The 22,933-nt window shown below is 36.7% G+C and overlaps 1 protein-coding gene across 1 annotated transcript in view; it reads right to left on the bottom strand.

Annotated features, from left to right (window-relative positions):
• rpap2 (RNA polymerase II associated protein 2) overlaps nt 1-22,933 on the bottom strand; it is a 157,745-nt gene that overhangs the window by 116,701 nt on the left and 18,111 nt on the right. Inside the window, exons 6-7 of the mRNA XM_028811438.2 lie at nt 22,281-22,369; nt 17,425-17,460 (exon numbers count right to left, since the gene is read on the bottom strand). Coding sequence (XP_028667271.1) covers nt 17,425-17,460; nt 22,281-22,369 — 125 coding nt within the window. The remainder of the gene's footprint in view (nt 1-17,424; nt 17,461-22,280; nt 22,370-22,933) is intronic.

Here is a 22,933-nt window from a genome sequence, read left to right as displayed (position 1 = left end):
CACAGACATGAGTGCGCAAAAATGTTGCTCTTCATGCAGAGGAGAAGGCATGAGTTCAAATCCTTAGGGCCCTGTGATGTAGACTTGCACAGCATGACTTGTTTTAAACGATGCTGGTCCAAGTGGCTAATTCTTATGAACAGCCTTACCTTACTTGGACAAGGAGTGCAGCCACTGAGACTCAAGGAAAGGTTTGTGCTACTCTGTGACAGAAGTTAAAGTATGCGCACTGGTGACCCACACCAAACTTACAGTGCCTCAGTTTCAATGACCTGTAAGTTGGCGCATGACCCTATATATAGGCATGCCTGTACTTGAAATCCCAAAACATAAGTAATTAAACTAAAATGAACAATAGGTACCCACAGTATGTTAATCTCATGTTTACACATCCTACAGTTTTTGATTAAGGAATTCATTGGGCTGGAAAAGTCATAATGAATTCATAAAAGCCCACCAGCAGACATATGCTGCCTATTCAGAAGGATCACTAAGAGTATCGCCTCCATCTTCCTGCAGCTATACTTCTGAGACAGGACAGTTGGAATTATAAGTAGCAGTTTCAACCATTCAGGCAAATGGTCAGCTGACAATCGAGCTGCTTACTTGTGACTGAGATAACTTAGCAACTGTGCATGATGCCAGTTTTAATCAGAAACATATGCGCGTGAAAACACAACATGATTGAAATGGCTGCTACATATCAAAACTAGTTTGCTTTGTTAATGAATAAAATACAGAAAACACAAGGTAAACAATTTTTTGAAATTCAGATGAAAAGCAAGATTGTTTTTTGTACCATAATCTGAAATCCACCTACATATATAAGAAACTTTTAAATTTTAGAACTCCCCTATAAATTCAACTGTGTTTATCATAATGCAAAGCACTGCAAACTACCTGCGCACTACGTGATACATGCCTTGAATTGCAGCAAAATTGCTGGAAGCACAAACTTGTGCAAACCAGGAGGTTTCTTGGATTGAACGTCAGTCTGGTAAATGCCGTAATAATAAAATTACTACATTTAAATAGCACTTTTCACATGCTTAAAGAGCTTTGGAGATATCAAAGTGAAAAACAGTGAATATACAACATTGGAAACAATTAATATCCACATAAAACACTAAATCAAGACTAATACAGAAACCACAAAACTTTAAATTAAAGAAAGAGAAAATAAACCAGAATCAAACTACAAAATATCTCTATTATAAAAGAAAACCTTGCGACGAGATGAGACTATCGCCAAGAGATTTTTTCAAGTCCCGCCCTCCTCTCAACCATTATGGTTAACGACCCACACCCACAGTTCTCTCATCTCTCATTCGTGTGAATGCTTTTGTCAGACACAGTTCCTGTGCTCTCAGCTCTTATAAATTTTTAAATTTTCCTCACTTTAAGTTCCCAATAAAAGAAGACTTATTATGTCCACATCTTATTGAAGAATTTCATCCTGAAGGGTTATCAACAGAAGAAATGAGTACACAGGCAATCCTAGCACCAAGAAATGATGAAGTCAAATAAATTAATGTGAAAATTGTCCATTGGTTACATGGCAAATTGGTTAAATGTGTATCAAAAGACTATGCTGAAACAGCTGGTGGTGATGGTGTGGAAGATGAAAACATCAACTTACAATATTCCATAGAATATCTACAACTGTTAACACCGCCCTGTCTACCACCGGCTGAATTACTGTTGAAAGAAGGATGTATTGTAATGTTATTGCTTAATTTATGTATGAGTGAAGGGCTATGCAATAGGACAAGATTAGTTGTATTCAAAATTGTTCGAACAATTCTGACATGTTAAATTTTACAGGCGACAAGAAAGGTAATGTAGTACATCTTCCAGGATAACATTAGACACCAAAGGAGATCTTGATATGCCATTCGTATTAAAATGTTTACAGTTTCCCATTAGAATAGCTTTACAATTAACAAAACACAGGGACAAACATTCAAAAAAGTTTGTTTATTTATTAGAGAGAAAGAAACGATATTCACTCACGAGCAGTTATACATTGCGTTGTCACGATGTAACTCCAAACACAGAATCAAATTTCAATGCGATATTGATAAAAAGTTAATTCCAAATATTGTTTTTACTGAAGTTTTACAGTAAAAGTGTAAATTTAAAAAGTATTTGCGTGTTAATTTCAAAGCCAAAAATAAAGAAAACATATAACGCAAGGAAAACCTCTAATACAACATGAAACAATTTTCTTTCAATTTATTATGTTTACTATTTTTTTTTTTTTATTAAGTATTTTTTTGGTTAATTACTCACTGTAATGTAAAATAGTTAGGTCTACTATGCATATGTAACAATTCCCATGAAAATAACAATCTGTTTAAATTGTACATCCGCTTCACCATACGCGATTGGCAGATCTGTGAAGTGGCTAGCGTGTAGTGCTCGACCACGGGTTGGCAAGCGAAGCAAGCAGGGGGCAGAGCCCCCTAGTCTATATATATAAAAATGGAATGGGTGGGTCGTCGGGTGGGCCTTTTTTTCATTCCGTTGAAAGACACGCCCTACTCACTGGACAGTTAAAAACACCAATCAAACTAACGATGACATCAAGTATTACCCAATCAAAACTAGGAAAGGAGGCATCTTCATAAAATGCGTGTGGGATGATTTGCATGAGACGCTGCTTTAAAAAAAAAATGATAAAAAAAATACGGGATAAATCCCGTCCAGTATTGATTCAAAACGGGACGCGCAATTTCATTCTCAAACGCGGCACGATTCCGTATTTTAAAGGACGGGTGGCAACCCTACAGTGCCAGGTAACCACCCATACAATCACATTGTGATTCAGACTAGGAATGCAATGAATGTAATTACCCCGATCTACATACAAGGCGAAAGTGTTGCAACATTCAAAGATGATGGTTTGGGATAAGTACACCATACAACATAAAAGAGCTTATGAAGCCTTGAACCGAAAAAAGCAACATCTCAGAGATCGTAAAAAAAAAAATAGGAGCTAATGTCGTTTTACTCGCTGTAGATTTTAGTCAAACATTACCAGTTATTTCACGAGGGAGACCAGCACATCAACTCAACGCGTGTTTAAAATCCATGCTTCTACCACGCTCGGTTATATGTCGCGTGTTCTCGGGTAGGTGCACCAAAAAATGTATACATTTAAGCATGTAATGGGCAAACAAAAAATGAGGTATACCCGAAGGCACAGCAGTAGTACTTAATGTAACTTTACTTCTTAAATGTTAATGTTTTACTGTTTAATAATTTATACGCTTCTTATATGTTGTTCAAATTCTTTTATCAAAATACCACTGACAGCGCAATGCACGATAACATCGAGTGAATACACCATACACATCCGCCCACGGCTGCCCTGCTGTGCGCAGATAGGACTTGATTGTACAATAAAATAAAATAAAGATAAAAAGACTAAAACAATCATCACCCATAAAGCGGATAGTAGACGTGACGTACTATATGTGTACCACATTTCAAGTGTATAGGTGCAACGGTTTGCGAGCTACAGGTCATTTAAAATCCTGGACAGACACACAAATTGCCACGGTAGCAAATTACAGAAGAAGATTTTACTGTTTAATAATTTATATTTATATGAAATGTGCTTCTTATATATTACTTCATATTCTCATATGATAATGATGTTAATGTTCGCAGCGGAGAAGTAGTGTGTTAAAGAGGTTATGAAAAAAAAAGGAAACATTTTAAAAATAACGTAACATGATTGTCAATGAAAGCCCGTTTCACTCAGTAAGTCTTATGTGTGTGTTTATGTATGTGTGTGTATATATATGTACATGTGTATATGTAGATATGTATATAAATGTTTATGTGTGTGTGTATATTATATATATAATATATATATATATATATATATATATATATCTATATCTATATCTATATCTATATCTATATATATCTATATCTATATCTATATATATATATATATATATATATATATATATATATATATATAAAAGACAGCAACAGTTATAACAATGACAACACAATTACATTGACAATCATGTTACGTTATTTTTAAAATGTTTCCTTTTTTTTTCATAACCTCTTTAACACACTACTTCTCCGCTGCGAAGCGCGGGTATTTTGCTATATATATATATATATATATATATATACGAGCTGTATATACCCGGCGTTGCCCGGGGCAGAAGTAACCTAATCGGACAAACAGCTAATCTATATACATAAGCAAACCTAATTGGTCAAACAGTTACATAAATACAAAAGCAAACCTAATCGATGAAACAGCTTCATATATACAGAAGCGAACCTAATTGGTCAAACAGTTATGCATGTGCAGAATAATTTTACAAAGATTATGCGTGTTAACAATCATTAAAAAGAAAAGATTGAGGAACTCTTCTTCTATATGTGATGAAGCTGGATGAAGCTGACTTGACGAAGACGTAGGTGGCATAGATTGGTTTTTCTAAAACAGAAGAAAAAAATGAGTATCTATTATTATTTTAAATTAGAATGAAAATGAGAACCTTGATTAGAGATAGATTATCCGTATTAAAATATGTGCATGAATAAACTTTTGCTAACTCTCTAGCAAAAGTTTATTCATACAAATTGGCATGGGATGGCTTTGTGAAAAAGTAAAAATTAGATAAAAATAAATTGAGAATGCGTACTTCCATTTGACTGAGATTATGTGTAATGATGAAAAAAAAGTTTAGTATGTTTTTTTTTCCATACGGGAAGGATGTAAAACCTTACATAGGCACCCTTCAGCCCGTACTGAAGGGTAGTGTCAGATTCTTACTGACTAAAAAACACCCTTTTTATTCCACAGCTACCCCAAAAACCACTATTAGGCATTACTTTGGGGTGGCAGTAGTTTAGTTATGAAACAGCTGGGTCCTGAAAAAAATCTGTCTGATTAGTGGCTTCATCACATATAGAACAGTTCCTCAATCTTTTCTTTTTAATGATTGTTAACACGCATAATGTTTGTAAAATCATTCTGCACATGCATAACTGTTTGACCAATTAGGTTCGCTTCTGTATATATGAAGCTGTTTGATCGATTAGGTTTGCTTTTGTATTTATGTAACTGTTTGACCAATTACGTTTGCTTATGTATATAGATTAGCTGTTTGTCCGATTAGGTTCGGTTTTTTTATATATGTAACTGTTTGACCGATTAGGTTTACTTTGGTATATATGTAAGTGTTTGACCGATTAGGTTACTTCTGCCCCGGGCAACGCCGGGTATATACAGCTCGTACAATATATAATGAGAAAATCCTGAACAAATAATAATTTTTTAAACAAGCACTAATCGTTCTGAGCACCTGGACAGAGAGGGTAAACTGAAAGAAAGGGTCAGAATGTCAAGGTAAGTTGAAGGCCTTCCTGAACAAACTTTTTATGTTGTTTTTGAAAGAGCAAATTGAGTCAGTTGATGTCATTAATGTAGGAAGGATGTTCAAAGTCAGAGTGTAACAGAGCTGAAGTCTGTGTCAGTTAAGAGACTTCAGCTCTGTTTGGGGCACAATGAGATTATCAGAATCAGTGTTCCTTGGTGTGCAGACAGGAGCATAGTGATGGAGGAGGTTACTGATATAGTCTGGCACAATGCCATTTAAAGCTTTACAGGTTAGGAATAGAATTTTATATTCAATTCAATATGATGCAAAGAATCAGGAAGGCAGAACAGGATGTGTGTTACATGCTTGCTGTTGCACATCTATGTAAGGACTCTTGCAGCTGAGTTTTGAACCAACTGGAGCTGTAATAAAAGGGTTACAGTAGTCAATGCGGATATAAAAACATGGACATGTTTATCAACATCAGAAAAGGTGAGGAATGCGCAAACACTGGCTATGTTACGGAGATGGAAGACAACTTTCTTAATGTAATTTATGGGGGTAGAATATAAAGGAAGGAATCAAAAATGACACCACAATTCATTGAAGAAATCACATGACACAACTTTTCCAGTGATTTTCAGTTGTAGCCTTCCTTTAACACAACCTTGGCAAGTTGGAGACAGTTGGCTGCGTGCTCCTGTGAAGCCAGTTGCCCAGTGACTCATTTCAACTAGTCTGAGACTCGCTCTGATAAAATCAAAAAAGTTTGATTTTCTCTTTAGTCATAGGGGCACACTCTAGGAGCATGAGAGCCGACAACAAATGAATGGTCATTTGAAACTTTAATTTACATGATGCAGCAACGGAAATTAAATAACACTGGTGTTTTGGACCTCACAAACACAAGAATAGCTTGTCTGTCTGATGTCTGAAACTTTATGTGCCATAACAGAATGGAAAAAGAAAAAAAGGGCAGAGACTGCAGTTGTTAACCTTTTGTGTAGTGTCTACTCTGTTAGGCAGCATGCTATTGGTGGTCACAAAAAGGGTCAGCTCTCAGTTAGTAAATATGACATAGGCAGCAAGTAACATGGTCCAGGGACGAGATCAGCAACTGTTATCGGCAAGTCTAACACACCCCATGACTATAAGTTGTGTAATGTGACAGCAGCTTAAGGTGAAGAAAAAAAAAACTTTTTGTTCTCCCAATTAGATTTCCCTGAATACCAACAGTCCCATGTGCATGTGAATGACTTTTGAGGGTCAGAGCGCAGGGCTATAATTCATGTGGATGTATTATTCTGGAAAGAACTGACAAGATAATTTTTGGAGTGCTGCAGGTTTCGCATGACTGTTGAAGGCATTTTTCAAGCTAGACTGTTTTCTTTAATTTAGCATAGCTTCACTTCATAAAATAACTTATTTTTCACTGGGACAACAGTTAATCTGTTATTTAATAATACTGAAGGAGAAGATAATATGTTTTTTAATCATTTTACTGTATTGCTTTAGTATAAATGGACATTTCTTTAAAGGTTGCGCCAATGTTAATTAACCCTAACCTAACTGGCACATTTTATGTTATAATTAAAGTTTTATTTGAAATTACTAAACTTATTTATGTGGAACCTGCTTGTCAATGCTGAACACTGAATGTGCGCCAACTTCATCATGTGTGGCTGATCTATTCTAAGGCAACCATTGATTTGAAAAAGCCAACTGTGCCTTGCATATTCCATATTAGCTCATCAGGTTCTTGTCTCACATGCGATACCAGACATCGCACTGCTATAGCAAGTGTCACGCATTTTAATTTGACCACTTAATTCCTCCCACCTATCATTAGTTTAAATATTTTTATTACTGTTACCAGTAATTCTATTAGCTGACAGTTTATAATCTGCTATTTCTGTTTTTCTTGTATGTTACAAAATACCACCCAGTATGAACAATATTGCAATGCAAAAATTGACCTTTTTTATATAAACATTTTTTGTGAATCATTTTCAATTTTATTCTCAAGCCCTCATGGCTAATACATAAATGTACAATTTATAAGCAATAAAATCACAGAAATCTACCTTTCCATCTACAGTATTTATTCCTTTACTATACCTGCTTTGCCCAGAGGTAGGTGCTATGTAGCAAGGCAGGAACCACACTGGTACAGGGCACCAGCTCAGTAGTAAACACAATCAGTCCATTTCACTTATTTAAAATTATATGTGGTGGGATTTGTGTGTCTGACTGTTATCTGATTATTTCATTCGCATCAAATCATGATGGTTTGCACAGGTCATGCACAGTTAGCAAACCTAGTAAAAGGAAAACTGTCAAAACAATTTAAACATTACTAAAGTGCATTTGCAAATGAATGAATTAATGGTTTTTCACTGTTGATGTAATCTGGTATTCCAAAAGCAATTCCACTGACTTTGAACAGAAGGGAATGGAATTACAAAAAGATTAAGAAGCTCTGGCCTATTTAACTACTCAGAGAACAAGTTGTGGGTGCACAGTTAGAGTGTTACATTGAAAGCTGTTTAACAAAAAATAAACTGGAAAACAAATAAACAGAATGCAGCCAAGTCATTGCTTGCTGACGGCTTTTCATACCCATTGCAGTTTCTGCCCAGTTCTTAGGCGTATATTGTTTTAACACAGGTGATGATATTTTGAACATACCTTTGTGGTGTGTCTCTTCTTTGTTTGGGCACAAGATTCTCTTCCCATCAATAATCACTTTCTCTTTATGAATAGTGAAAATGGTGTTTCACACTTATCTCCTTCATCTTATGCTTGTAATGTTGGGCATTTAGGGGATGGTGAAAGCAGCCTGTTTAGAGAATTGTGATTTATCAAGGGCCCTTGACTATGATTAAAACTAGGTTTAATCGTCTGTCTGGGGTCATTTCTTTCCAAGACAGTCAGAGTGTTTTATTTTCAAACTACAGCAAAAGGAAATTCTGGCAAATGTCTGCAAAAAACTTCTAAAAGGCTGCAAAGAAACAAGTTATACTGAAAAAATGCCCATTCTGACAGCGTGTTACATTTTAGAAGAAACTAAGTTATCTGGACAAGTTAGATACATATCGACATAATGTAATGTATTCAGTGTGCCTTTCTAGATAAACATGAAACTGTTAGACTACTGTAAAGTATTATTTACTGAATTATCAGACGTCTCTGGTGGTGAAGATATGAGGGGCAATCATAATGTTTGAGCCTGTATTATTAATATGAAACACTTGGAAAAAAACAAACAAGTTTTACTTTTCAATATTACGCCTGTGATGTTTCCTTGAACTTGATTCTGTCAAAATATGATCCTACTCTCTACAACCATGCAACTGATTTAAACAGGTTGCGAAAATGAATGGATGAAAAAATGGATGGATCAGTGTTTTTCAACCAGTGTGCCATGGCACAGTGGTGCGCTTTGGAAATAATAGTGTAGCACACTTGGGTCTGAACCTGAGAGGGACAAGCTCTGAACGAGGTCAAGACCTGTCTTAGGAGGACCGGACTACTTGGAAAAGTGGGCATAAAAGCAGTTCCACAATCGCTAGCCAGGCTGCTCAAATCCATCTTTCCTGGGTGTGCGGTCACTAGCGAGCCTCACAGGGCTGGTGGATAGTGGGCATATGAGTTGCGTCTGAGGCAGAAAGAGGCTGGCAAAAGGGCGAAGGAGCTGGGAAATGCCTCCAAAGTGGTCACTAAGTTCCGTGTCTGCGAATGCTAATCTCGTACCTTCTTTTTTACAAGCTTCTCCAGTAGTTCCCACCCCGTCGGACAGTTGAGCATCTATATGAGATATAATGTGTTTGTGGTTAGTAAAATAACGGTAACCCTTGGGATGATTTTGGTCACAAAACATGTGCCACTACAGGAAAAAATTATAGGAAACACTGGGAAGACTAAAGCTTTCAGAACAATTCAAATGATCAAAAAGTGTAATCAGTATAAACATATTTTTAAGTAGCAACACACCATAATGGTGGTTAGTCAATTGCCTAGCAGACACACACAGTCTCCTATCACTTTACAATCATATTTTTAGGATGTGGTTACTTCTGCTGCATCATTTCTACAAGATTCCTGGGTTCTAATCTCGACCAAATGGCAAATTTATATTGTTGTGAATGCAAGATTGTATCAAGCAAAGGGCTGGCTTCCCATCCAGTGTTGGTTTCTAACTTCAAGCCTATGTTGCTATACCCCAAACAGAACTGGATTATATAGGCTAAAAAATAAATGTGATTAATTATGCTCCAAGCTGCTTCAATGAAAAAAAAACTAAAGACAAGGTGACCTTGCATGAAGTTTGGATCAACTGGGTGTGTGTAACATCTGTGAACACTCATACAGATCTGAATAATTCCCTAGTACTGTATGTCAATCAGAAACTGAAGTGATGATGAAGCATTGTGTTGTAACCCTTGCAAAGTCAAACAAAATTACATATAGCATAATTAAACTGCTTCAAAATGCATATTGCTTTTTTTTTTTTTTAAACTGTACCTTGTACACCGAATATATTATGTTATACATACGAGACAGGAAGACCCTGTGTATTTTTTTTTACTTAAGTTAATCAATTTCATGTTACTGACTGTAGAAAATATGTACCTTAACATGCTGCCTATATTTTAGTCTCCTTTAATTATAAACCTGATAAGTGATTTTGATCATCAGTGGGGCCAATTCTACATATTCAAAACATTGTTTTTATTCATGAGAAAAGTATATATTCTGCATACTTGCAACAGATAGACTTAATTGCAGAGGCTAGTTTACATATAATACAATTAAAAGTGTGTACCTGCTTAATTTGTCTCATAGCTTTCTACTCCATCTTATGGATGAAAAAGATATTGCAATGCAAGTGAAGTCGATGATGATGAACAAGTGAGGATACATACATACAGTATATACACAGTATATATATATATATATATATATATATATATATATATATATATATATATATATATATATACACATACACATATACACAGTATATGTATATGTATATATATGTATATACACATACATACATATATACAGACACACACATAAATACACACACACATGCATATACACACATATATAAGGAATGTGTCCTTTCTTTAGTCTTTCTCTAGTCTTAATATTTAAATCATGGCTACTAAAAGATTACTATACTGTATATAAAGGTTCAAAGTTATAAGGTACATTTAAATAAGAACAAATTCCTATTGAGCATGCACCCCCTGCTGGACACAGCTTGTGAAAATGGCCATTTACCATATTGCGATGAACTGGTTCTCTCACCAGAATCTAAAGAAAAACAATTCAGCCCAAATTTATGTTTGAGAGAGAATGCCAAAAAAAAGTAGGAATGTAATGTAGTGAAGACAAAAACCATAGTTATCCATATTACTAACCGAGAATGCTAAACCGGATATGGACACAGGTACATGCCCATGGACGCAGGAGACATAGTGCGCAGGCGCCACACAGAAACGAGGAATCAGCCCCCCGCCCCAGAGTGAAACAGGAGAGACTACGAACGACACAGCCACACACATAGTACGAAAGGTGCAGGCGCCTAAATCGCGCGTCTAACACACCGCAAGCAAAACCCCGAGATGGTGTGGAAGCCCCACAGACCCGGACTCCACAGAATATGTGAATCACATTACAGTAATACAATATTATAAGTACTCACAGAAAGAAGCCCCATAGATAAAATACGAAATAAAGTAATGAGCACAGGCAATACGGAACCCTAACCATCCACAGTACACCATAGTCAAACCCGACATATTACGGAAGGTCCGGGTGCCTACAACGCGCGTCCAACACACCGCAGGCAGACCCCCGAGATGGTACATAAGCCCCAGAGCGCCTACAGCGCGCGTCCAACACACCGCAGGCAGAGCTCCGAGATGGTACAGAACCCCATAGATAAAATACGAAATAAAGCAACGAGCACAGGCAATACGGAACCCTAACCGTCCACACCACACAGCATAGTTGACTATGCATGCACCTACAACGCGTGTTTAACACACCGCAGGCACACCGCCCAGAGATCCGGACTCCACAGCATATGTGAATCATCACATTACAGTAATACGATAATATGAGTACTCACAGACAAATGCAAGAGGCCTCGGCGTCCCGCCCCACAGTCAAATCTCACAATGTACGGAGTCCCAAGACGTCCATAAACCACAGCATAGTCAAACCCACTACGCCTCACGGCTCAAAAGCAAAGGAGATCAACTGACGTAAATAAGCGCCTACAACGCATCACGGCTCAAAAACAAAGGAGCTCAACTAACGTAAATAAGAAATGAGGCAACGCGCCCATAGGTGACGACACAGACACACAAAAGAGAGGATTGAGCCCCCCGCCCCAGAGTGAAACGTGAAAAAAGCAGATAAGAGATTATGAAAGCAGTGGAATTCGAAAGGCTCCAACAAACGATGGCACGATACACATGCAGAGAAAGGTACACAATATGAAAGCAGTAAATTCCAAAAGTATTGTAGCGTCCCGGCCAGGTTGAGGGCTGTTTGGTTTTAAGTGACTGTTAGGTCCGATGGAGGAAGGGCAGAGTACAGCACGGAAGACTGATAGCGGGGTATTGATTGATGCGGTAAGGGGGGGCATTGGAGAGGGTGCTAGAAAGTTGTGTTTGGGGTTAGGAAGTCGGCGATTGTTCAAGTAAAACTTTTGTGACACTTTATCATGTCATTCGCTACAGTATCAAAAAAAAGATAGAAAAGATCGCATTATCGCAAACAAAAGGTGATTAATCATCACAGCCAGGTGTAATTGAAATAATAGCAGGACAAATCAGGGTCAGAAATAAAAGGCAAAGAGTAAACAACATTCGTATTAAAATGTTTACAGTTTACCGTGAGAATAGCATTTGCTATGACAATCAATAAATCACTGGGACAAACATTACAGAAAGTCAGATTATTTATTAGAGAAACAGAAACAATATTCACTTACGGGCATTGTCACAATGTGTCTCCAAACAAAATTGTTTTTAATGAAGCTTTAAAGTAAAAGTGCAAATAATGAAATTGAAACAATTCTAAAGAAAAAAAGAAATGTACATTGTATATCAGATTAACCAAACACAGGGGTGAGCGAAGCGAGCAGGGGGTGAAGCCCCCTAGTATTGAGAAGAGAGGTCATTCACCAGATGGGATCGTTACTGAAATGGAGACGAGAAAAAAACAGCTAATTAAAAGATGTCAGTGTGATCTGGTGTTGTCACTGATTATGAATCTGGTTTGAACAAAAACCTGAAGCCACAGTGGGCCCCCAGGACTGACTTTGAGAACCCCTGCTTTAGAACAAGTAGGAAATCATAAATACTGATGGAAGTAAATATTAAGAGAGTTGTCAAGCTGAACCATGAAATAAGCTCATGCATGGCAGCTACAGGCAAACTGTCATATGCAACTGATTTGAAGTTCCTAAAGAAAAAAGTCATAGAAACACAAAGATTGCAGATTACAAATTTATCTATCTTGCTATATTAATAAATGACTCTGAATTCTTGCTCTCACTTCTAAACACAAGATTGCAACCACAAAAAATCAGATGCCTTTAGGCAATGGCTGGGAAACCAGTTGTGACTGAAACACATTAGTACATTAAATCTCAAAACTTGCAACTTGAGCAGCAGAATACAGGCTGTGTAACTCATAAGGTCTGCATATGTGCTAAACACTACACTAGACAAGTACTAGAAAAAAAGATGCAATGGCTGAAGTCCAAGGAGAAGATTACAGACCACCTGGAAATCCTTTTGCAAACCCTTTACGTTTTCTGCTAGATAAGGGCTGGAATAAATAAGCAAGTAAATATTTTTTAGCAAGCAAAAGGCCTCAAGGGAAATGGTGGAAAGAAAAAAGTGGTGGTTAGAGGTGAAAAGACAGAAGGCATGAAAGAAGTGGGTGCACAGCTATGTGGGACTGGGCAGTCTCGTGGCCTCAGAACCCCTGCAGATTGTTTTTTTTTCCTCCAGCCCTCCTGTCCATCTGACCTTACTTTATTCTTTATTACTTAGTATTGCCTAATCTTATTTTTATATTTTTCTTTTTTCATTCTTCATCTTGTAAAGCACTTTGAGCTACATCATTTGTATGCAAATCTGCTATATAAATAAATGTTGTAGTTGTTGTGTATGCAGTACAGTTGAGAGAACCTTCGTTAATTGCATGGATTTGTCGGAAGTGTCTGCACAAAAGATGTAGGTATATGAAGGATAGTCTGCAGGAAGTAAGTGCAATCTTGATATCCAGAAAATGTGTACAATTGGTTCATGATGCTGGTACAGTAGGTGTAAATTCAGATATCAGCAATGAAGTTGTTTTGGACAAAGTATGAAAGTTCTGCTACTTTGGCTGACATGTTGAGTGCAGACAGAGGTGCAGACATAGTAAATGGTGAGAGGTTCATAAGGAAATTCCTGAAGCTGTCCTCTATCCTTGCATTTAAATGAACCTTTCTGTCAATGAAGGGAAAAGTATATGCAACTTTTGTTAGTATTAGGAGAGCCAATCAAAGCAGAATATGAAGTAAAACTGGAAAAGACAGAGATGACAATGACCAGGTGAATATGTAGAGTGTCATAGATGAAGAGGAAAATGAATGCTGATAAAAAAAGGATTTGGTGTGGAAGTAATAGGTGTTGTGCCAAGTTGAGACTATGGTGATTTGAGCTTATGGAGCAACTAGCTGCATGGGGTCTTAGGGACAAAAAACAACCCGAAGATCTCTAGCAGTTTTACTATATTGGTGAACTTGCAGAGGAGTCAGCTAAGTGGGCCGGGACAGGTCGTATCTTGTCCGAGACATACATGTAGTCGAGTGCAGCTGGGGCACAAATTGAATGGGACAGGCTGGAAACCTTTCTCAGGCAAACATAATGTAGCTCATTGTGTAAACATACAACGTACATGTACCACAAAGCTGAGTTTGTCTGCTTGGGTTGAATGAGAAGTGAGGTGCATGCAAGCGCCGATAAAATTTAAAAATGAATGCATGCGCCATCTCCCCAAGTGCAAATCATACTTATATAAGCTTCTACATCTTCCATAGAATTAACACCAACTCCCGTGCCTATGGTTGAGCGTGAGCACAGCGGACTGCTCCACACATACACACAGGTCTTTCGTTTATATACCACGCATGCTACAGTATGTCTAAAAGGCATTTGAAAGTTGGAAGTGAAGACGATAAGCATTACAGAAGGCCAAAGAAGACTTGGTTGAAGGTGGTGTCAGATGATATAAAAGAAAGGTCTCACTACAAAGGATGCTCAGGTTCGCAGACCGTAGAGGAAAACATTAATCTGGCGAACAATTGGCTAACCTGAATGAACATGGCAAACAGCTGTTAAACCAATGATGACAACAATTTGTGCTTTAAATTGCTTTACAGTACAATATATACCGTAGATACTCGCGTATTAGTCGATCTCGCAGATAAGTCGAGTATATTTTTAAGCCGAAAATTACGAAATTTGTTATGACCCGCGTATCAGTCGAGGGTAAAACTTGACAGCTATCAAATTCTTTGAATTTCATAATTATACCCAATGTACCTGGGCCCAGACTTTCAACATTTTAGTTTTTGAAGAATTTTAGAAAGCCAAAATGAAAACTCCAAAAACATTTTTTATTCACTTAAAGTTAGAATATTTCAAATAAATTCGTATTCAAGTCCCTCACATATGATAAAGTGGCCCTAAGTGTCTTCTTCAAAGTCCGATTCTTCGTCATCAGAATGTCCAAATAAAACGTGAAAGTCTTCTTCCGTGACGTTGTCAGCATAAACATCGTCCTCTTCGCTGTCGCCATCTGTTGAATCATCTGCTGCTGATTCTTTGTCTTCATAGACGGAATCATCTTCTGATCCATCCATAGCATTACTGATGCCGCATTTCAAGAACAACGTTTTGATCATTTCTGGTGGAATTGAGTCCCAAGCTTCCTTTACCCATTTAGCTACTAAATCAATGTCTGGTTTCATCAAATTCCCTCCTTTTGTTAATTTTACTTCTCCAGAACACATCCACTGCTGCCACATGCTGCGTACTCTGTCCTTGAATGGCTTGTTCAAACAAACATCTAATGGCTGGAGCATCGAGGTCAATCCGCTGGGAATAACAGCTAACGTAGTCGCCATTTTCCTAGCTTCATCCTTCATATCCTCTGATGTATGAGTGCGGAACATGTCCCACACCAAAAGTGACGGGCGTTTTCTTAGCCCTGCTCCTGATCGCCTAGCCCACAAATCTTGAAGCCACAATTTCGTTCCAGCCTCATCCATCCAGCCTTTGGGGTGTACACGAACAGTAATGCCTGCAGGAAATTTTATGTTCTTTGGGAACGACTTCCTCTTGAATATTATCGTTGGGTGTAGCTTTGTACCATCTGCCAAGCAAGAGAGGACAACGGAGAAATGGGTTTTTTCATGGCCCGTTGTCTTAATAAGTACAGTCTTCACACCAATACCTGCTACAGTTCGATTCCCTGGCATATCAAATGTCATTGGCGTTTCATCCATGTTACCAATGTTACTGAAATCAAAGTCATGCCTTTGTCTTTGCTTGATAATAAATTTATGAAAGGAACTGACCTTTTCTTCTAGATCTTTCGGCAGCTTCTGCACGATTTTTGTTCGCTGACGAAGGCACAGCCCTTATGTGTTCATAAACTGCGTACACCAGCCAGACGATGCTTGAAATTCCAACAAAGGCTTACTATCGATCGTTAAATACTTTCCTTCTTTTGCCAAGTGCCCATATCCGAATGCACGAACGAGTCACAATGTATCCATTTTGCCTGCATTCCACAATCCAGTCATTCATGTCCTTTTCCAGTCCACTGAAAGGCGAAAGTCCAAAACGCAATGCTTTCTTAGACTTTGGCATTGCTTGTAGAGAAGACTTATTTTTTTATCCAATCTCTTACAAGTTTTTCGCTAACGCAAAACTCTCTGCCAGCCACACAATTATTGGTTTCCTCAGCACGCTGAATAACTTTCAGTTTGAACGATGCAGGATACGATGCTCATCTTCTTTTCAGAACTCATGATCGTACCGGTAAGAAGTTTAACTTAATATATTGATCTATTTTACTAATAAACTGCAATTAAATATATACGTAGGCTGATAATGCAGAGCATGTGGGGTCTTCAAGCTTCTTCCAGTGCCAAATGAATGTTGGGTGTATATTTCCGGTTACCGTCATCACGTGCGTTGCCTTGGTTCTTTTGATTCCAAATCTGGTTGCACATGGCAGCTAATGGTATGTTTGTTATCCAAAACCTGTGTTTTTGTGTTGCCCCGTGGATAAGTCGACCCTGTTTATTTGAATGAATTTTAAGGCATAAATTTTTCGAATTATACGCGAGTATAAACGGTAACTATATAAATCTCCAAATGTGATTCTGTCATGTTAAAAAGAAGGCACACCCTATGAAATGTTTGTTCTTTTTTGAAATATATGGACATATTAAGATTTGACATTCATTTATACAGTATCACTAGATAAAGGTGAAGTAAAGGAGGAAAAAATATTAAAAATGTGACTTTACAATAATTTATTCAGGAAAAAATGAACAGATATGCCATTTCTGTCTGAGGAAAAAGTAATAGCTGGAATAGCTCCCTTTGGCAGAAATAACCTCAAGGAAGGATTTCCTACAGGTCTCTCACATTAACTGGGAAAAGATTTTTCCCATTCTTCCATGCAGAATTTTTTCAGCTGTGCGATGTTTGAGTGATTTCTTGCATGCAAAGCCGATTTTAGATGGGATTCAAAACCAGGTTTTGACTTGGCCACTGCACAACTCTTCATTTCTTATATATATATATATATATATATATATATATATATATATATATATATAAAGAGAGAGAGAGAGAGAGATGCTTTCATGGTCACATTTTATTTGGATTATTTCTATTTGTAGATTTATTTAATAAAAATTAACAAAAAAATTATCATCTAATAAAATGAAAATGCAAAGTATAAGCAAACATACCTTTGACCTTGCTTCAGCAATATCACTTCTGGGTTTCTAAAAGAAATTAAATATAACTATGTAAAATTAAACCAATTAAAAACCTCTAATTAATACTCAGAGCAGGGCCTGACTTCATTTTTTATGGGAGGTCAGATTTTAGCACAAAGTATTATATCATTATAATGAACAATCTGATTTATATAAATATGTGCATTTACTAGTCATTGAAATTCTCTGTTCATTGTTATTTGAAAAATAGATACAACTTAAAGCAATGCTCCATCCAAAAATTATAATTTTTATATGTTGCCTAACCCATGTAGTTTGTAGTGATGGTTGAGAAAAATAAGTATCTTTTTTCATGCTGAATGGAGAGAAAGCAGTTTATAATATAACAGAACCAAATGATGTAAAAAATATCCATAAAAAAAAGTCACGTTAATTACACAGGATTTTTTTGAGATGAAGACAGGACTTTTGACCAATGAATGACAGGGACAGACAGGTCTTCAATACGAAAGGTCTTTCCCATGAGGTTTTAGGCTTCCTGTTTTTTTGATGTGCGATAACTCCAGAAGTTTTTATTTAACTATACTATAGCAAAAAATCTACGCGTTCTGAGCATATGACTAGATAACTGACATGTGGATTATGCCAAACAAAAAACTAGATTTTTTTTTCCTTTTACCAGGGATGCTTGACACATCATTTGTCACTGTACATCACTGGATTCTATTATATCATACATATTTTCCTCTTCATTCTGCATGAAAACATAAGATTAAAAATGTTTCTAAGCCATCACTATAAACTACGTGGGTTAAATAACATATGAAATAATTTAGGTGAAGTATTCCTTTAAAATAATACTAACATAATCAAAATCTAATCACTATTACAGTATATCCCTTTAAAGGTGCTTTTCCTAACAAGATTTGTCAAGAAGTCATTTTGTCAGGTTTATGACATTTGCTGCCGTAAGACTTACTGTATACTTAAATCAGTACATGATTTATGAAATGCAACATTTAATGGATAAGTCTATTTAACTAGAATTTCAACCAACATAAACTACTTACACTTAATTTTCCAAATCATTTTACACTTGTTCCCAACATTAAGGATGACTTTAAGAAATCAAACCTCTGAAACGAAGATCAATCCATTATTTTAGAATTTTTCTAAAAACAGCCTTTGTTGCTTTTTTCAAGGTATCTCACACAAGTAATAAGATATATTGTATAATAATAATAATAATAATTTATGTGTATACACAGAGCAGGGCTTGGTGGCTCCCCGTACACGCTGTAGGATGGGCAGCGGAAACACGGGCCAGGTGAAGAAGGTTGTCTGTGCCTGCTGGGGGACTTCTCCTTGGGCCATAAGGTCCGGAGACGACAAGCCAAAGAGGAGTCAGATTTTTAAAGAAGCACCGAGGCTCACTGGATTTAAAGATAGTTTCCTGCTTATGCTTTAACCTTATTTTAAATGGATTTTCTAGTGATTGAATTTTAACCTCCACTTGCCCTTTGTTCCTATGGATCATTTATTTATTATAGAAGGTGCAGTATACTTTTTGAACACTGTTTTGTTTGTTTGTCTTTTAATAAAAGCACTCAAGCACTTTTCACCATTCCCTTGCTTGATATTTTTGTCCCCATCTGCTCACCTCATCCCAGTCATGACTATCGGTGGTGGCGGGTTGAAGAGGCACCCAGTGGGACCTGGTACTGTGGGGCTGACCCACACAGTCACATGGGGTAAACAGTTCTAGAGTTTGGGGACCTTTTCATTAAATGGTCATTCCAGAAGAGTGTCTGCTCTGGGGGACCAGCAATGGTCCAGTGCTACAGGGCCTGGGTGTATACTGAGAGTAAGGGTGAAGAAGCTGAACTAGAAAGTTAGGACTAACCCGTGTAAAGTTATAAAGTTTATTAACTACAAATTTGTATATTACACATGAAGAGAGTGGGAGCCATTGTAGCTGGTAAAGAACATGATTGGATTGCGCAGAAACACAGGAGGTTGTAGAGAGACGGGAACGTTATTCAAACACTGCAAACAAACATTTGTCTCTTTTTCAAAAGTTTAAACTGTGCTCCATGACAAGACAGAGATGACAGTTCCGTCTCACAATTAAAAGAATGCAAACATATCTTCCTCTTCAAAGGAGTGCGCGTCAGGAGCAGATATTGTCAGAGAGATAGAGAAAAGCAAACAAATCAATAGGGTTGTTTGGCTTTTAAGTATGCGAAGCACCGGGCACAAAGCTGTTGAAGGCGGCAGCTCACACTCCCTCCGTCAGGAGCAGACAAAGAGAGAGAGAGAGAGAGATAGAGAGAGACAGAGAAAAACAAACAATCGAAAATCAATACGTGCCCTTCGTGCTTTTAAGTATGCGAAGCACCATGCAGCATGTCGCTTCATGATGCAGCTGCACAGAAGGTAGCAACGTGAAGATAATCTTTCAGCATTTTTAGACGAGTGTCCGTATCGTCTAGGTGTGCGAACAGCCCCCCTGCTCAATCCCCCTACGTCAGGATCAGAGAAAGTCAGTGCGAGAGAGAGAGAGAGAGAGAAAAGTAAGTTGGGTAGCTTCTCAGCCATCTGCCAATAGCGTCCCTTGTATGAAATCAACTGGGCAAACCAACTGAGGAAGCATGTACAAAAAATTAAAAGACCCATTGTCCGCAGAAATCCGCGAACCAGCAAAAAATCCGCGATATATATTTAAATATGCTTACATATAAAATCCGCGATAGAGTGAAGCCGCGAAAGGCGAAGCGCGATACAGCGAGGGATTACTGTATTTTCTTTTTATCTTATTGTTATCCTTAAAACATTTCATCATTTTTTGTATTTATTACGTTTTTCTGTTCTTTTGCATACATTACTGCTGTTCATCAATCTGATTTGTCAAGTACGTTTTGTAAGTGTTGCTTCTTTGCTGATTTTTGTTGGTACACTACACTTTGGCTTGGTTTAAGAAGTATGATTTTTAGATCACGGACTAGCTTTTTTTGCTTTAGGTTTTGTTTTTGTGGAATACCTGCTTGTTATTTTTTGCTTTTTTTTAATCTTTGTAAAATTAAATCTTTAAAAGAATGCTATTCTAATTTTTTGGGCAGGGGTGTTCATGGTTCCCCTCCCCTTAGTTTTGTGATTTTAGTTTTTCTTCGGCCTTTGCTTCATTGTGGTTGGTTTAGACTGCAAGCTTAGTGCTTGAGTTTGGGGAAAGAGGCAAACACTGTTACGAAAATGAAAAAAATGGAATTTTAGTGAACTTATGTTGAGGCTCAAAAGTAACTGATAAGTCACAGGTTATGTTCATATTGCTAGTAAAGGTATCTCAATTTCTGATTTTTGGCTCATCACATTTCTTTCTTTGACACTGAAAAATTAAATTTCTGTTGCACTACTTAATACCGTTTTCAGTGCAGGACATCTGCAAATTCATTAGCTCCTGATGACAAGACAAACAGAAAATGAAAGACAGTAGCTGCTGCTTAAGTGAAGTAACCACTGTAGGTAGAAACTTGTGGACATGACAAATGAGTCAGGAATGGCGTGAATGAGATGTGGAGGGTTTAGATGCAAAAAAGTGGTTTAACGATTTCACAAACTAACATACATGTGTTTGAATGCAATTCTATTAAAGTATGTAAATCAAAACTGATTCCAAGTAGAATATGGGCATAACTCCTTTTAAGCCTTGAATAAATAAATATAACTAATAACACTTTTCTATTCCCCCTACAATGGCCCAAATTAAATTGATTCAACTGATTCTAATAAAAAAAAATGTATGTATGCCTTTTTTTGTAGGTATGCCTATTTTAATTATGATTAAATTGAAAATCTGCGCGTGTTTTTGTTGATATTCTTTTGTTGAAAACATAAACTGCATACATTATTTAAATAATGTATTTCTACTATTATATGATTAAATTGAAAATCTGCGCGTGTTTTTGTTGATATTCTTTTGTTGAAAACATAAACTGCATACATTATTTAAATAATGTATTTCTACTATTATTTAATTATTTTTGATGACACCTCTCTAAGAAGTACCTCAACAGCATTAGAAACCACTAAAAGGTTGTTTGGGTAGTAGGTTGCCACCTACTAATCAAAATTTTATCACAGGAAAAGAAAACTAGAACCACAGATGTCTTGACAAGCAAGTTTGGAGAAAGACTTACTAGCTAAAGACTGTCTAAATATTGAAGAAAAAAAAAAAATGTTTTTTTGAGTGTGCAAAATAAATAGTCACTTTATGCTACAAGTGATTCACCACAATATCTGCTGTATCTGGTGACTGTTATGCCATGAATTAATTAATGAAACCTAGATGAAACAAGGAGATCAAAGATGTTTTTTGGGGTGGACTAGCATTTTACTAAATAGAAGCACTTTGTGGTTTTCATGTTCTGTTTGTTTATCATTTAGATATCTCAAGAGAAAAACGTTACTTTAAAAACACGTCTTAAAAAAGCATTCGAATAAAAATGTGTATATTTCCAATATTTGCCCATATATTGGACAAATATAGGTCATTATTTGTGATATTTTATATCGCTTTTTTCCTCTTTTATTAAGAATGACCATTTTTGTAGCCCCTTATATTTTAACAACATGCTAATATTAAAATTAAATGACAAACTTTTATTGATTATGGACATTTCAAGGTTTTGAAATCCTGTTACAAGGGAAACCATGGTACACAAAACAAAAAGAAACATGAGGCCCAAAATAAATAGTGTTATTTAATAAATAAAGTGTTATGTAACTGTGTGTTCCCTAACTAAAGCATACAGAACAAAACTATGTCTCACAACAGAAATTTCATTTTTGTTAATTGTGTTGTTAAATACCGTGCTTCTTCTCGTGTCCACAGTGGTGTCTTAGGGAGTTGAACTTCATAGTATTTAGATGCTCTATAACAGAAATTGCTGCAGAAACACTGCAAATACAGAGTAACAACTAATATTAATATCTATAAAATATTTTTTTAAAAAAGGTTAAGAATCATATACTATAAACATATTAAGAATTCAGAAATCGATGACATATCAAATAATGAAAAAAAAACCTTGGAATTAATGTAACAGAAAGGTATATAAACCATCAAAATCAAAAGTATACACACCTTTACTAAAAGGCTTCTGCATTTCCATAAAGGCATAGATTAATATACAGCCAACAAGTAATGCATCATGTTAAACACTGGTGTAATTTATTTAACTACATATATTGCACATATAAAAGATTAATAGTTCTTTCAAAATTTTCAATGAGATAAGTAGATATGCCTACAAGTTTACTTAACTCTTCCAAAAGAATGAAAAATTGCTCCATAAAAAGGATATCAAATAAACATCCATCCATTTTCCAACCCGCTGAATCCGAACACAGGGTCACGGGGGTCTGCTGGAGCCAATCCCAGCCAACACAGGGCACAAGGCAGGAAACAATCCTGGGCAGGGTGCCAACCCACCGCAGGACACACACAAACACACCCACACAC

The sequence above is a fragment of the Erpetoichthys calabaricus genome, chromosome 10 (assembly GCF_900747795.2).
Source record: "Erpetoichthys calabaricus chromosome 10, fErpCal1.3, whole genome shotgun sequence".
NCBI classification, from domain to species: Eukaryota; Metazoa; Chordata; class Cladistia; order Polypteriformes; family Polypteridae; genus Erpetoichthys; species Erpetoichthys calabaricus.
Note: the sequence above shows the minus strand (reverse complement) of the source record. Positions and strands in the feature narration are given on the sequence as shown.